This window comes from Procambarus clarkii, chromosome 1 (assembly GCF_040958095.1).
Source record: "Procambarus clarkii isolate CNS0578487 chromosome 1, FALCON_Pclarkii_2.0, whole genome shotgun sequence".
Lineage (NCBI taxonomy): Eukaryota > Metazoa > Arthropoda > Malacostraca > Decapoda > Cambaridae > Procambarus > Procambarus clarkii.
The window spans coordinates 52,382,967-52,398,819 of record NC_091150.1 but is presented as its reverse complement, the minus strand read 5'-3'; the positions used below and the strand labels follow the sequence as shown (position 1 = coordinate 52,398,819).

The 15,853-nt window shown below is 43.9% G+C and overlaps 1 protein-coding gene across 2 annotated transcripts in view; it reads right to left on the bottom strand.

Moving 5' to 3' along the window:
• The window catches only part of LOC123745987 (zwei Ig domain protein zig-8), a 341,861-nt gene that overhangs the window by 32,130 nt on the left and 293,878 nt on the right, over positions 1-15,853 (bottom strand). For both annotated transcript variants that reach the window (XM_069310423.1, XM_069310457.1), the window contains exon 5: positions 3,219-3,353. In XM_069310423.1, coding sequence (XP_069166524.1) covers positions 3,219-3,353 — 135 coding nt within the window. The remainder of the gene's footprint in view (positions 1-3,218; positions 3,354-15,853) is intronic.

The following is a 15,853-nucleotide window of genomic DNA, read 5'->3' as shown; positions in this document are numbered from 1 at the left end:
CCCCTATGCTATTCAGACCCCTAACTTTCAGACCCATTATGCCCTTCCTACCCCCCTAGATGCCCAGACCCCATTCGCCTACCAGGCACTCCCAGGCACCCCCCTAGCACCCCCCCACTCACCCCCACAGCCCTCACTTGCCCCCCAGACACACCCCAGTTCCCCCCAGACCCCTGGTGAAAGGGGGAACTCTGACACCCGAGTTTCCAAGAAGAGTCTCAAGGTTTGGTACACCAATGCTGATGGGGTAGCCAATAAAGCAGAAGAGATAAAAGAAAGAGTTAGTGAGGCAGACCCAGACATAGTGGCAATAGTGGAAACAAAAATAAATGGCATGATCTCGGATGCAATCTTTCCAGAGGGGTACCAGGTGATAAGAAAAGAAAGGACACAGAGACAGGGAGGAGGAGTGGCACTACTAATAAAGCGGAAATGGAAGTTTGATGAGCTGGAAAATCCGGGTACCAATGAAAGCACAAGCTTCATACATGGAACTCTGACAGTGGATGGGAAGAAGATTGTAATCTTGATACTCTACAATCCCCCACCAAACAGTAGAAGGCCCAGGCAGGAGTACGAGGGCAGCAACAAGACATGTATGGATGAACTGCAGAGGGCAGCAACTTTAGCGCATAGAATGAGAGCGAAGCTGCTGGTCATGGGGGACCTAAATCACGGAGAGATAGATTGAGAAACGAGGAATCCCCATGGCGGGGAGGAGACCTGGGGAGCGAAGCTGGTAGACGTTATTGACAGGAATTTCCTAACACAGCATGTGAAAGAAGATACTAGGGAAAGAGGAGGGGATACGCCCAGCCTATTAGATCTCATTATCACTCAGAATGTAGAAGACATCGAGCAGTTGGAACACGAAATACCACTAGGAGCTAGTGACCATTGTGTCCTAGTCTTTGACTACATGATGGAGTTTAAAATTGTGACCAAATGACAAGAGGTCCGGGAAAGGAGACTTGATTACAGAAAAGGGGACTACAGAAGGATAAGGGACTACCTGGGAGAAGTGCTGTGGGAGGAAGAACTTAGAGGAAAAACAGTGCAAGGTATGATGAACTAAGTCATATTGAAATGCAAGGAGGCTGAAGATAGATTTATTCCAACAATAAAGGAAAAAAGCAGGAGGGAATATAATAACCCATGGTTTAATAGACAGTGTCAGGAAGCAAAGGTGAGAAGCAGGAGGGAGTGGAGGAAGTACAGAAGACAAAGGACAGAGGACAACAGGATTAGATGTAACAGAGCTAGGAATGATTACATTAACATAAGACGAGTGTCGGAAAGAAATTATGAGAATGATATTGCAGTCAAAGCGAAAAAGCAATCAAAATTACTACATAGCCATATAAGAAGGAAGATGTCGGTAAATGACCAAGTGACAAGACTGAGGAAAACAGAAGGGGCATATACAGAAAGCGACAAGGAAATCTGCGAGGTACTGAATGCAAAATTCCATGGAGTGTTCACAACCGAGCCTGAGCAGCTCCCATTGTTAGAAGAGATTACCCAAGATGAAAGACTATCAGATATAGAGGTGACAGCAGAGGATGTAATGAAACAGTTGACAACACTGGATACAAATAAAGCTGTTGGACCAGACAAAGTATCACCGTGGATACTTAAAGAGGCAGCGCAGGCTCTCAGCGTGCCTCTGGCAATGATCTTTAATGAGTCACTTATGTCGGGAGAATTGCCCAGTTGCTGGAAGGAGGCAAATGTCGTACCGATTTTCAAAAAAGGTGATAGGGAGGAGGCACTTAACTACAGACCCGTATCACTGACAAGCATCCCCTGCAAAATACTTGAAAGAATAATTAGGCTAAGACTTGTTGAGCACCTGGAGAGCATTGGGTTTATAAACAAGCACCAACATGGGTTCTGGACAGGGAAATCATGCCTAACAAACCTTTTAGAATTCTATGATAAAGTAACAAGGATAAGGCAGGACAGAGAAGGCTGGGCAGACTGCATATTTCTTGACTGCCAAAAGGCCTTTGATACGGTACCGCACATGAGACTGCTATACAAACTTGAGAGGCAGGCAGGAGTAAGCGGAAAGGCCCTAGTATGGGTGAAGAACTACCTAACAGGAAGGAGCCAGAGGGTAATGGTAAGGGGCGAAAAGTCGGACTGGCGAACAGTAACAAGTGGAGTACCTCAAGGATCGGTGCTGGGACCAATCCTCTTTCTAATTTACGTAAATGATATGTTTACAGGAGTGGAATCATACATGTCAATGTTTGCAGATGACGCAAAATTAATGAGAAGAGTTGTGACAGACGAGGATTGTAGGATCCTCCAAGAGGACTTAAACAGGCTGCAGAGATGGTCAGGGAAATGGCTACTGGAGTTTAACACCAGTAAATGTAAAGTTATGGAAATGGGATCAGGTGACAGGAGACCAAAGGGACAGTACACAATGAAGGGGAACAGCCTACCTGTAACGATTCGAGAAAGAGACCTGGGAGTGGATGTGACACCTAATCTAATTCCTGAGGCACATATAAATAGGATAACGACAGCAGCGTACTCTACACTGGCGAAAATTAGAACTTCATTCAGAAACCTAAATGAGGAAGCTTTTAGGGCGCTTTACACTGCCAACGTGAGACCCGTCTTAGAGTATGCCGCGCCATCATGGAGCCCCCACCTGAAGAAACACATAAAGAAACTGGAGAAGGTTCAGAGGTTTGCGACGAGGCTTGTCCCAGAGTTACGAGGGATGGGATATGAAGAGCGGCTGAAGGAACTGAACCTTACGACACTAGAGAAAAGAAGGGAGAGAGGAGATATGATAGGGACATATAAAATACTCAGGGGAATTGACAAAGTGGAAATAGATGAAATGTTCACACGTAATAATAACAGAACGAGGGTACATGGGTGGAAACTGGAAACTCAGATGAGTCACAGAGATGTTAGGAAGTTTTCTTTTAGCGTGAGAGTAGTAGAAAAATGGAATGCACTTGGGGAACAGGTTGTGGAAGCAAATACTATTCATACTTTTAAAACTAGGTATGATATGGAAATGGGACAGGAGTCATTGCTGTAAACAACCGATAGCTAGAAAGGCGGGATCCGAGAGTCAATGCTCGATCCTGCAAGCACATATAGGTGAGTACACACACACACACACACACACACACACACACACACACACACACACACACACACACACACACACACACACAGGGAAGACTCACCCCCTCGATGATACACAGGAGCGAGATGGTGGAGCCTGATTGAACGTGTCTCTCTGGAGAGCCGGAGATGACAGCCTCCGGGACCACCACCTTCAGGTTGACCAGGTACCCGTAGCGGCCCGTCTTGGTCGACACCTACAACAGGGAGAAAACGAAAACTATAATTTCCACATGATAGTAAATTCCGGCGAATCCTGCTGTTAATTAACTTAAGAGAATTTTTAAGAACTTTTTTTTCCAGTGATTCTTGTTACCATTAGCATTAAATATATATAATATGGATAATAGTTGAGGTATGAGGGTACTGGATTAAATAATGTATACAGGATCGATATAATTGCAAGGATCTATATAATTGGAAGAATCTATATAATTGGAAGGATCTATATAATTGCCTGGATTTATAAAATTTTGGGAATGAAACTTTTTCAACATTTGTTCTGCATAGACACCCCATAAAATTTTAAAGTTTTCACATAAATAATTCCCTGTATCACAGATACACTGAAATTGCTTAAGTTCTTACTTCCCTAATATCCAATACATTGCGAAAGTGGGGACATCTTTATTTATAATAAATTTTAGCTTGGAAATATTCTCTTTGTTTATAATAAATTACATATATTCTTGCCATTCAATCTTAAAACTGCAGTGGCAACTTATTTTTAGAAGGTTCTTTCACTCGAAGCTAACTTGGTTTTCCAGGAAAGTCTTAACGATTTCTCCATCAGGGCTCTATTGATTGACACTTATCATATATGACTGTGACCTAAACGACATCTGAACGGAAATACAATCACCAAAGACTTATTTTCTTAAAACAAAGGACTTGAAATCTCAGTCTTCCGACCAAATATTCTGATTACGAGAACATATAATCTGATTCAACACATCCCGTTGAATATTTTTAAAGCATTACTCAAACGATAAGAAAAATTATCACATTCAGTGTATAAAATAATTAACAACCATCTTATCTCATCACGTACAATACATCCTTATAAAATTTACGCAGCTGTGGTGTCTTTCCATTGGAGCATTGGAGACTTTCGGCGCCGGGGAGAGGGGGGTCCTGTTGCATGGGTAACAGCTTCTCCTCTGTATCTACCTACCCCAGCTTTGCGCCCTGGAGAGGTCACTTCAGGCCGACAACCGGAGCGCAACTCCCATAGTCTCCTGAGACTGATAGATGCCTACTACTACTGGTGTCAAAAAACTAAGAGATCCCTGTAACAGCACATATATTTTTATGTCCAATTTTTTTCCATGTCAAGGGGAAACTATGCCAGCCTTTTACGATCGCTCCAACTTTTGTGCAGTCATGAAGGCAATCAAAGGACTCCCAATGTTTCATTTTTCCCTCATATTTCACAGACGGGCCCGCTGTGTCTGAGCCAATAGGTGTAGGCTACAGTCACTGGTTCACTGTCTATTCCTCTCTGGCTGAACCAGTATGTCTGTCATTGTTTGTTTGGAAAACCATGTCTAACATAGTGTGTTCGGACCATTATGGTCCCCTGATCTGATGCGTTGTGTAAAGTGTACTATGTTAAATTTATTTTGAGTCGGACTATCATTGGCTCGTATATACTTTGTCGGGCCGAGGATATCTGCTTCATTGTGGCCGAGCCGGTGTGTCCGGCTCGTTGTGTCAGACCCAGTGTGTCTGGCTTACTGTCTATTGTGCCTGGCTTACTGTCTATTGTGCCTGGTTTACTGTCTATTGTGCCTGGCTTACTGTCTATTGTGTCTGGCTTACTGTCTATTGTGTCTGGCTTACTGTCAATTGTGCCTGGCTTACTGTTATTGTGCCAAGCTTACTGTCTATTGTGCCTGGCTTACTGTTATTGTGCCTGGCTTACTGTTATTGTGCCAAGCTTACTGTCTATTGTGCCTGGCTTACTGTTATTGTGCCTGGCTTACTGTCTATTGTGCCTGGCTTACTGTCTATTATGTCTGGCTTACTGTCTATTGTGATTGGTTTGCTGTCTATTGTACCTGGCTTACTATCTATTGTGCCTGACGTATTGTCTATTGTACCTGGCTTACTGTTATTGGCCCTTGCGTACTGTCTATTGTGCCTGGCTTAATGTCTATTGTGCCTGGCTTACTGTCTATTGTGCCTGGCTTACTGTCAATTGTGCCTGCCTTACTGTCTTTTGTGCCTGGCTTGCTGAATCTGGTGCCGGAAATGACTGTGAAAAAAGTATCTGAGAGCGCCATTTCTGGTGAGCGAAGCTGGCACTGAGAAAACAACGGCCGAGCGGGGCTCTCGACCAGATATAACGAAAAGTTGAGATATATTGTGCAACTTAACATAACAAGAGTTCAGAATATAAAATCCAACTTAACATAACAAGAGTTCAGAATATAACGCCCAACTTAACATAACAAGACTTGTAGTGAAGCTACACTAGACACCAAAATGTAACTTTATCACAGTGATAAAAAGATATGCTGTGAATCTCTTCAATACACAACAGACGTTGAGATGTGAGATTCAAACTGAGATAGCAAGTGTTTTCTAATGTGAGTGACAACTTTAGACAGCTAGCAGAATTCACCAAGATATTCACACCATACCAAGACATAGTCACTACATACAAGGTACCGTTCCACCGGATTACTGTCTCCCGTAGCACAATGCCCTAGAAGGCTGGCAACTTTAAAAGTCTCCACCAAGTATATAATATAAAAATATATAATTCATGCCCCGCTGCGAACTCGCTGTGTTTCGTGCTCTACAGATTAGTTCCCAAATGAACAACGGTTGTCTGAACATTGACGAAGCATGCAATATGTGTTTTATTCAGGTTCATAATTGCTGTGAGATTTTTAGGTGAATATTAGAATTTCCAGACTCATGGTCTTCATCTAGCTACATGGCTATATATAAGATGACTATTGATAATTTAATGATGATATTTAGTGTGAACTACTTATGCTACGTTCATACTCCTAATGTTGTTGTATCTGTCGATTAAAGCGCTGTTGCAGGTTAGGATATCTCTTGCGATGGTCAGATTGGTGAATTTTTTTTTCATTAATGGAGCAGTGTTGTCCGTTTTCTTTACACTTTTCCTCTAATGAGGATATTAAACTGTTCGTAAGCAAAACACACCAGGTTCATTCATAGTGTTCAAGGGATTTTGCAGAGATAATTTTTTTTCTTTCTTAACAATTCGAAAAGAACATTCGAAATATAGGGAAGATATGTGGCGGGATCTTTGATCTATCTCTCTTTGTTACATTCACTAGCACACACACACACACATACCTCGCGGCTGAAGGGATAGCGCTCTGAAGTCGTAGTCCTAAGGGCCCGGGCTCGATTCTCGGCGCCGGCGGAAACATATGGGCAGAGCGTTTTTCACCCTAATGCCCCTGCTACCTAGCAGTAAATAGGTACCTGGCAGTTAGACAGCTGGTACGGGCTGCTTCCTGGATGTGTGTGTGGGAAAGGGAGGGGAATAGTTAGTTGCTAGTAACAGTTGATTGATTGACAGTTGAGAGGCGGATCGAAAGAGCAGAGCTCAACCCTCGCAAGCACAACTAGGTGAATACACAAACACACACACACTCACACAGACAGACAGACACACACACACACACACACACACACACACACACACACACACACACACACACACACACACACACACACACACACACACACACACACACACACACACACACACACACACACACACACACACACACACACACACACACACACACACACACACACACACACACACACACACACACACACACACACATACACACACACACACACACACACACACACATACATACAACACGGGTGCCTGGTAGCCTAGTGGATAGCGCGCAGGTCTCGTAATTCTGTGGCGCGGGTTCGAATCCCGCACCAGGCAGAAACAAATTGGCAAAGTTTCTTTCACCCTGAATGCCCCTGTTACCTAGCAGTAAATAGGTACCTGGGAGTTAGTCAGCTGTCTCGGGCTGCTTCCTGGGGTGTGTGTGTGTGGTGTGGAGAAAAAAAGTAGTTTGTAAACAGTTGATTGACAGTAAAGAGGCGGGCCGAAAGAGCAAGGCTCAACCCCCGCAAACACAACTAGCACACACACACACACACACACACACACACACACACACACACACACACACACACACACACACACACACACACACACACACACACACACACACACACACGAACACACACACACACACACACACACACACACACACACACACACACACACACACACACACACACACACACACACACACACACACACACACACACACACACGAACACACACACACACACACATACTTTACAAAATCATTGGAGCAGGGCGGCGTGATCACATTTGGGGATGGCCCAAGACACTGGTTCAATTTCAAAGATTTTCTCACATAAAATCAAGTTTGTGTCAGTTAAAGAAGAATGCTTTTTATGGTTGTGTATTGCGTTGAATTTCATATTTTTGTTGACAAGCGATGTAGTCAACATGTTAGACAAAATAATGAAAATAGAATTGGCAAAACACCTGGAGAAATATAATATTATAACCGACTGTATGGTTTCGAAAAGGAAGATCCTGTGTAATGAATCATCTTTGTTTCTATGATAGAGCCTCAAATTTTACGAGCAACAAATGACTGGGATAAATAAATGTATCTGGACCCTCATAATATAGGCTTTCGAAAGAGTCCCAGAAATGGGGCGGTTTTGGAAACTTCAACATACTTAATGGGTGACAGGGAGACTTCCGACATAGACGAATTTTTTTCTAGAAGAAAAAGCAGGACAGTAATCAGAGGCAATTTATCAGACCGGAAAAATCTTGCCAGTGGAATAACACAGGGTTCAATTCTTACACCAGTTATGTTCATTGCCTATATAAACGATCCACCAGAGGGGGGAATACAGAATTAAATGAACATGTTTGCTGACGATGCTAAGATACTAGGGAAGAGACTTAGACCTTCCCTACATGCCCTACAAGATGATCTGGACTAGATGATTCTTTGGAGGAAGAGCAAATTTCATGTTATTGAAATTGAACAGACACATGTTATGGAATAACAAATAGGAGCAAATTGACCACACACAACCTACAAATTACGTGGAAAAGTTTTGAGGAATTCTGATAAAGAAAGATATCTAGGGGTGGTTCTGCCCAGATAACTGTCACTCGAGTACCACGTAAAGAACACTGAAGGTGAAGGAAAGACCCAATGTATGTATAAATGTAATATAAATCAAATTTTCGGATGTACCCTACATTGTTTTTCAAGCTCATTGTATGATCATTGTATACATCATCCTAAGAAAAGGTGTAGGTTACATCAGAAAATTTGATTTTAACACATTTATGCATATATTGTATTTTTAATTCACTTTCATTCAAACACTATAGCATTGTAATAAGTTTATCCATAAAGAACATTATGCAAGGAGCGTATGCTCAGCATTCCAACTTAAGAATCTCTGTTAAATACATGGATATCAAAATATTAAAGAAATTGTTCACAAACATTCTATTCACAACATTTGTTCACAACCTTTGTTTGATACAATTAAGTGATCCCACGCCTATTATGTTACCCGGTAATTTGTTCTATAGACCAACCTCTCAATTTCCAAACCAGTATTTACCTCTCATCCAATATCTATCCATTGTTTCGTGTTTAATTGTGAGTTGATATATTTAACACGTTGATAACATCTTTGTTATACCCTTTCATGCACTTGAATACAATCATGTCAACGCTAACGCTTTGCCTTCTTACAGAATATTAATTAAGCTTTTTAATCCGTTTATATGGAAGGTTTCTGATTCCAGACAGAAAATTGGTCATTCTTCTCTGTACTCGTCGAAGTTAATGAGTACAGAGAACGACAGGTTCATTCTATAGTATTGGCACCAAAACCGAATTGCATAATTTGAGTAGGACCTAACGAGTACAAGATAAAGCTGAAGTATAACATTAATATTTTTTATTGCAAACCCAATACAAGACGAATAACTCGCAATACTAACTAATACAACAAGCTTTTATTCGTAGTTAGGTCGAGAGAAAGATCGTGAATATATCACACTCGCGTGATATATAAATGAAATCCATTTCGAGGCAATGGTGTGACTTTAGCCCATGTTATGGTGAATCCCAGACACTTGCCTTAAGCGACTCGGCCATGATGGTACAAAGGTCGACCAACCTGGAACTCTACTAAATTCACTGGAAGGTTCTGAAGGTTCCCCAAACCTTCCGGTGAATCTGCCGGAATTTTGCGATCTGAGTGTGTGACGTAAGAGAGTGAGCGTTATTACCACAGACCAAGGTGTGGTCGGGTCGACTGTAAAAACCCTGTTTAGGATCAATATTTCTTATGTTTTTCTTCACTGTCGACGGAAGCCTTGTTTCGATCTCGCTCTTTCTGTAAGAAAATGAATTTTGCAATGTTTTTTGTTTTCAAAGTAAATAGTTACCCCATTACTATGACGCGTTTGAATGGTGTGATATGGTGGAGAGGAGGCAGTATTGAAGTTATGTATTTATGGTAGTACGGCTGAAGTTTGAATATTAGAAAATAATTTCCGAAATTAGTGAATAATGTTGTGTATTACTATGAGAAACAAAAATACTGCTGGGATTTTTTTTTAAATACAATAGTTATCCATCAGCACTGTATGTGTGTGAGGTGCCTATATCTGCCTCGTGTGGTGGGGGCAGGAGAGGTGTTTACCCTACGGTATCTTACCGGGTTACGGCCGAAATATGAATATTATGAATATTCTGTTAATTATCCCGCCATCAGTGAACAATGTTGCTTATTATACAAGAACAATCATTGATTTGATTTTTTTGTTTTCAAAATATTTATAGGTTTATATAGCCGGCAGCCAGTGCCAAAAATCATCGTGGGGGGTGTAAAAGTGACCCTGGCACGCTGTTTCCTTTGGAATTCTGGCGATCCCAAATAGCCTATGTTCATTCCCTACCCGAGACCATTCCCTCTGCCAATTTGGGTGAGACTTGGCCCAAGCATGTGGCCTCTTGAAACCTGAAGACACCCTTCCGAAATACGATCTCCATCATTGTAACATTTTCATTACTTAGTGAAACCGAATACCGAAGGAAGGATATGACACACGTAGTCCCCCCCAGTATACATCTTTCCCTGAAACACGGTTTCTTACAGTGTACATTAAACACACTGAGTAAATTATACAATCTCACTACTAATGCCGACACTACGGAACTTCTGATGGTCAGTCCTGCACCCGAAAATCGTGAACAGTTATGCTTCTGAGGCAGTAACCTGGGTCTCGGGGATTTTATTTCTCTTTTCAGTATGGAAGACAGTCATCGTGTGATGAGACACGCTTTGAGCATAATTACTCTCAAGAAACAAAAAACATCATCGGAAAAGGCAAGATCCAGAAACAGACAACTCTCTGACGCTCTATGACGCAGAACGCAGACGCTCTATGATCTTTATCGTGAGTGGAAATCCCTATTTACAAATCAACTGGATGTCAGAGATAAGAGTACTCGACGACAAGGCCTCCCCCACTAGCCTAGACGTGGCTAGGTCTGGCCTCACCTTCGTGACTCCCTTCAGCCTCATGTACACCGTCCAGAGATACAATGTCCGCTGAGCCATCCCTTTCAGAGGTTCTTATATACTAGCGGAGAACACCTTCTCCCCCGCTAAGCCTTTGAATGGATGTGATATATTCGCGGAAACTGCCAAGGGTCTCGGCTGACGCTGAGAGGACCCCAATAACGCCCTCCACCATCTGGGCACTCTAACGTTCATCTGGGCCGCTCAGCGTTGGCTGACTTCTCCTATTACTTGAACCAACCTTGCATCCTCCTGTGGCAACATTGCACCCTCCTGTGGCAACCTGGTACCCTCCTGTGGCAACATTGCACCCTCCTGTGGCAACATTGCACCCTCCTGTGGCAACCTTGCACCCTCCTGTGGCAAGCGTGCACCCTACTTTGGCAACCTTGCAACCTCCTGTGGCAACCTTGCACCCTCCTGTGGCAACCTTGCACCATCCTGTGGCAACCTTGCACCCTCCTGTGGCAACCTTGCAACCTCCTGTGGCAACCTTGCACCATCCTGTGGCAACCTTGCACCCCTCCTGTGGCAACCTTGCACCCTTCTGTGGCAACCTTGCACCCTTCTGTGGCAGCCTTGCTCCCTCCTGTGGCAACCTTGCACCCTTCTGTGGCAACCTTGCACCCTCCAGTGGCAACCTTGCACCCTCCTATGGCAACCTTGCACCCCTCCTGTGGCAACCTTGCACCCCTCCTGTGGCCACCTTGCACCCTTCCTGTGGCAACCTTGCACCCTACTGTGGCAACCTTATATTCTCCTGTGGCAACCTTGCACCCTCCTATGGCAACCTTGCACCCCTCCTGTGGCAACCCTACACCCTTCTGTGGCAACCTTGCACCCTTCTGTGACAGCCTTTCTCCCTCCTGTGGCAACCTTGCACCCTTCTGTGGCAACCTTGCACTCTCCTGTGGCAACCGTGCACCCTCCTGTGGCAACATTGCACCCTCCTGTGGCAACCTTGCACCATTCTGTGGCAACCTTGCACCCTCATGTGGCAACCTTGCACCATCCTGTGGCAACCTTGCACCCTCCTGTGGCAACCTTGCACTCCTACTGTGGCAACCTTGCACCCTTCTTTGGCAACCTTGCACCCTTCTGTGGCAGCCTTGCTCCCTCCTGTGGCAACCTTGCACCCTTCTGTGGCAACCTTGCACCCTCCTGTGGCAACCTTGCAACCTCCTGTGGCAACCTTGCACCCCTCCTGTGGCAACCTTGCACCCTTCTGTGGCAACCTTGCACTCTCCTGTGGCAACCGTGCACCCTCCTGTGGCAACATTGCACCCTCCTGTGGCAACCTTGCACCATTCTGTGGCAACATTGCACCCTCATGTGGCAACCTTGCACCATCCTGTGGCAACCTTGCACCCTCCTGTGGCAACCTTGCACTCCTACTGTGGCAACCTTGCACCCTTCTGTGGCAACCTTGCACCCTTCTGTGGCAACCTTGCACCCCTCCTGTGGCAACCTTGCACCCTCCTGTGGCAACCTTGCACCATCCTGTGGCAACCTTGCACCCTCCTGTGGCCACCTTGCACCCTCCTGTGGCAACACTTAACCTCCCGGAGAAATACTTACGTCGCTTACAATAATAGTTTTCGTGTTCAATATAATCTCGAAAACATTAAAATATACGTAAAACGCGTCCAGGCTTCACAAAGTGTTAAGCTTTCAACGATTTATAATGTTTTTATTTTATTTTAAATTCCAAAGACTTCCAAAGCTTTCTAAATTATTGAATACACATTTAAGTGTTATGTAAAAATTGTATTATTGGTTTACGGACAATATTCTTTCAGCGATTTTTTTTGTTTCAAAAGACTTCGTACATTTCTTGGAAGGTTGTCTAGCACATCTTTTGTTTTCCGTTGTCCTGTTAGAACTTTTCTTCAAAACTCAATTGAAATGCTTCCAACATTTTTTCCAATATTCCTTCAACACTTTTCCAGTTTTAAACTTTTCTTCCTCGCTAACAGGTTCACACTCAGCCCCCCTCCCCCCAGCACACACACACACACACACCACACACACACACACACACACACACACACACACACACACACACACACACACACACACACACACACACACACACACACACACACACACACACACACACACACACACACACACACACACACACACACACACACACACACACACACACACACACACACACACACACACACACACACACACACACACACACACACACACACACACACACACACACACACACACACACACACACACACACACACACACACACACACACACACACATCGAATCGACCGGGTAAACAAGGACGAACTTTTCAACACTGGTGGGACGCGAACAAGGGGACACAGGTGGAAGCTGAGTACCCAAATGAGCCACAGAGACGTTAGAAAGAACTTTTTCAGTGTCAGAGTAGTTAGCAAATGGAATGCATTAGGAAGTGATGTGGTGGAGGCTGACTCCATTCACAGTTTCAAATGTAGATATGATAGAGCCCAATAGGCTCAGGAATCTGTACACCAGTTGATTGACGGTTGAGAGGCGGGACCAAAGAGCCAGAGCTCAACCCCCGCAAGCACAATTAGGTGAGTACAATTAGGTGAGTACACACACACACACACACACACACACACACACACACACACACACACACAGCGGGATGGGGTATGAGGAGCGCCTGAGGGAACTGTGCCTTACGACACTAGAAAGAAGGGAGAGGGGGGACATGATAGGAACGTATAAGATACTCAGAGGGATTGACAGAGTGGACATAGACGAAATGTTCACACGGAATAGTAACAGAACGAGGGGACATGGATGGAAGCTTGAAACTCAGATGAGTCACAGAGATGTTAGGAAGTTTTCTTTTAGCGTGAGAGTAGTAAGAAAATGGAATGCACTTCAGGAACAGGTTGTGGAAGCAAATACTTTTCATAATTATTTTTAAACCAGGTATGATAGGGAAATGGGACAGGAGTCATTGCAGTAAACAACCGATGCTCGAAAGGCGGGATCCAAGAGTCAATGCTCGATCCTGCAGACACAACTAGGTGAGTACAACTAGGTGAGTACACACACACACACACACACACACACACACACACACACACACACACACACACACACTTTGGTTCAAAGGTTTGCCACCAGACTAGTACCCGAGCTGAGGGGTATGAGCTACGAGGAGAGACTACGGGAATTAAACCTCACTTCGCTGGAAGACAGAAGAGTTAGGGGGGACATGATCACCACATTCAAGATTCTGAAGGGGATTGATAGGGTAGATAAAGACAGTCTATTTAACACAAGGGGAACACGCACAAGGGGACACAGGTGGAAACTGAGTGCCCAAATGAGCCACAGAGATATTAGAAAGAACTTTTTTAGTGTCAGAGTGGTTGACAAATGGAATGCATTAGGGGGTGATGTGGTGGAGGCTGACTCCATACACAGTTTCAAGTGTAGATATGACAGAGCCCGATAGGCTATGCAGGAATCTGTACACCTGTTGATTGACGGTTGAGAGGCGGGACCAAAGAGCCAGAGCTCAACCCCCGCAAACACAACTAGGTGAGTACAACTAGGTGAGTACACACACACACACACACACACACACACACACACACACACACACACACACACACACACACACACACACACCCGCACACAGGAGGAAACAGGAGGCCAAACACAAGATACCGAATAGGAGAAGAACTCCTTCATTGAAACAGACAGAGAGAAAGATCTAGGAGTTGATATCACACCAAACCTGTCTCCTGAAGCCCACATAAAAAATAACATCGGCGGCGTATGCAAGGCTGGCTAACATTAGAACTGCCTTCAGAAACCTGTGTAAGAAATCATTCAGAACCTTGTATACCACATATGTAAGACCAATCCTGGAGTATGCGGCCCCAGCATGGAACCCGTACTTTGTCAAGCATAAGAAGAAGCTGTAAAGAGTTCAGACGTATGCCACTAGGCTAGTCCTGCCACTAGGAGGCATGAGTTACGAGAAAAGGCTGCGATAAATGCACCTCACGACTCTGGAACACAGAAGAGTAAGGGGAGACATGATCACTACCTACAAAATTTTCAGAGGAACTGACAAGGTAGATAAGGATAAACTGTGTATCTTAATGCGAACAAGAGGACATAAATGGAAGCTGAGTACCCAAATGAGCCACAGGGACGTTAGAAAGAGTTTTTTCAGTGTCAGACTAGTTAACAGATGGAATGCACTAGACAGTGATGTGGTGGAGGCTGACTCCATACAAATATAGTTTCTAATATAGATATGGTAGAGACCAGTAGGCTCAAGAATCTGTCCATCAGTTGATTGACTGTTGAGAGGCGAGATCAAAGAGCCAAAGCTCAATCCCTGCAAGCACAACTAGGTGAGTACACAAACACACACACACTCAGTCTTTCCAGACAGCTCTTAACACTCTCTTAAAAGTCTTCAGAATTACCTCTGCACTTCATCGGAACTATTTTATTACTACGTCAGCACTTTTTACCATTTCGTCGGTGCTTCTTCAACACTACTTCTCCATTTTCTGTACTACACCAACCTCTCCTTAGCTCTATATATAAGGCTTCTTTAGGACTTCTTCGGTGAAGAACTCTTTCTCATCTATTTTTGTTCCTTTTTATCGACATATCTCTAGCACTAATTCAATAATATCACAGGATTTCGTAGAAATATGAAGAATGCTTCATTTCCTAAGATTCTCTCACTATTTCGTTGGATGTTAATGTTGAGAGTTTTTTTTCACCTGCATCCATTACTAAGCCATTTGCACATGTCTCTCCCTCTCAGCCGTCGTCTGCCTCACTTAACAAATTCTGTCCTCCAGTCAAGCATTATATTTTTTTATCCTGCTTTTCTGTTCCCGTGTTTTAGTGACAGTAGGTTGTCAGGTTTCTCCTCCTTCCAGTCTCTGACTTAATAGTATTCTGAGCCACATTGCCCTCATATATAATGCTAAACTCATTTTCTTTTCGTATGTAA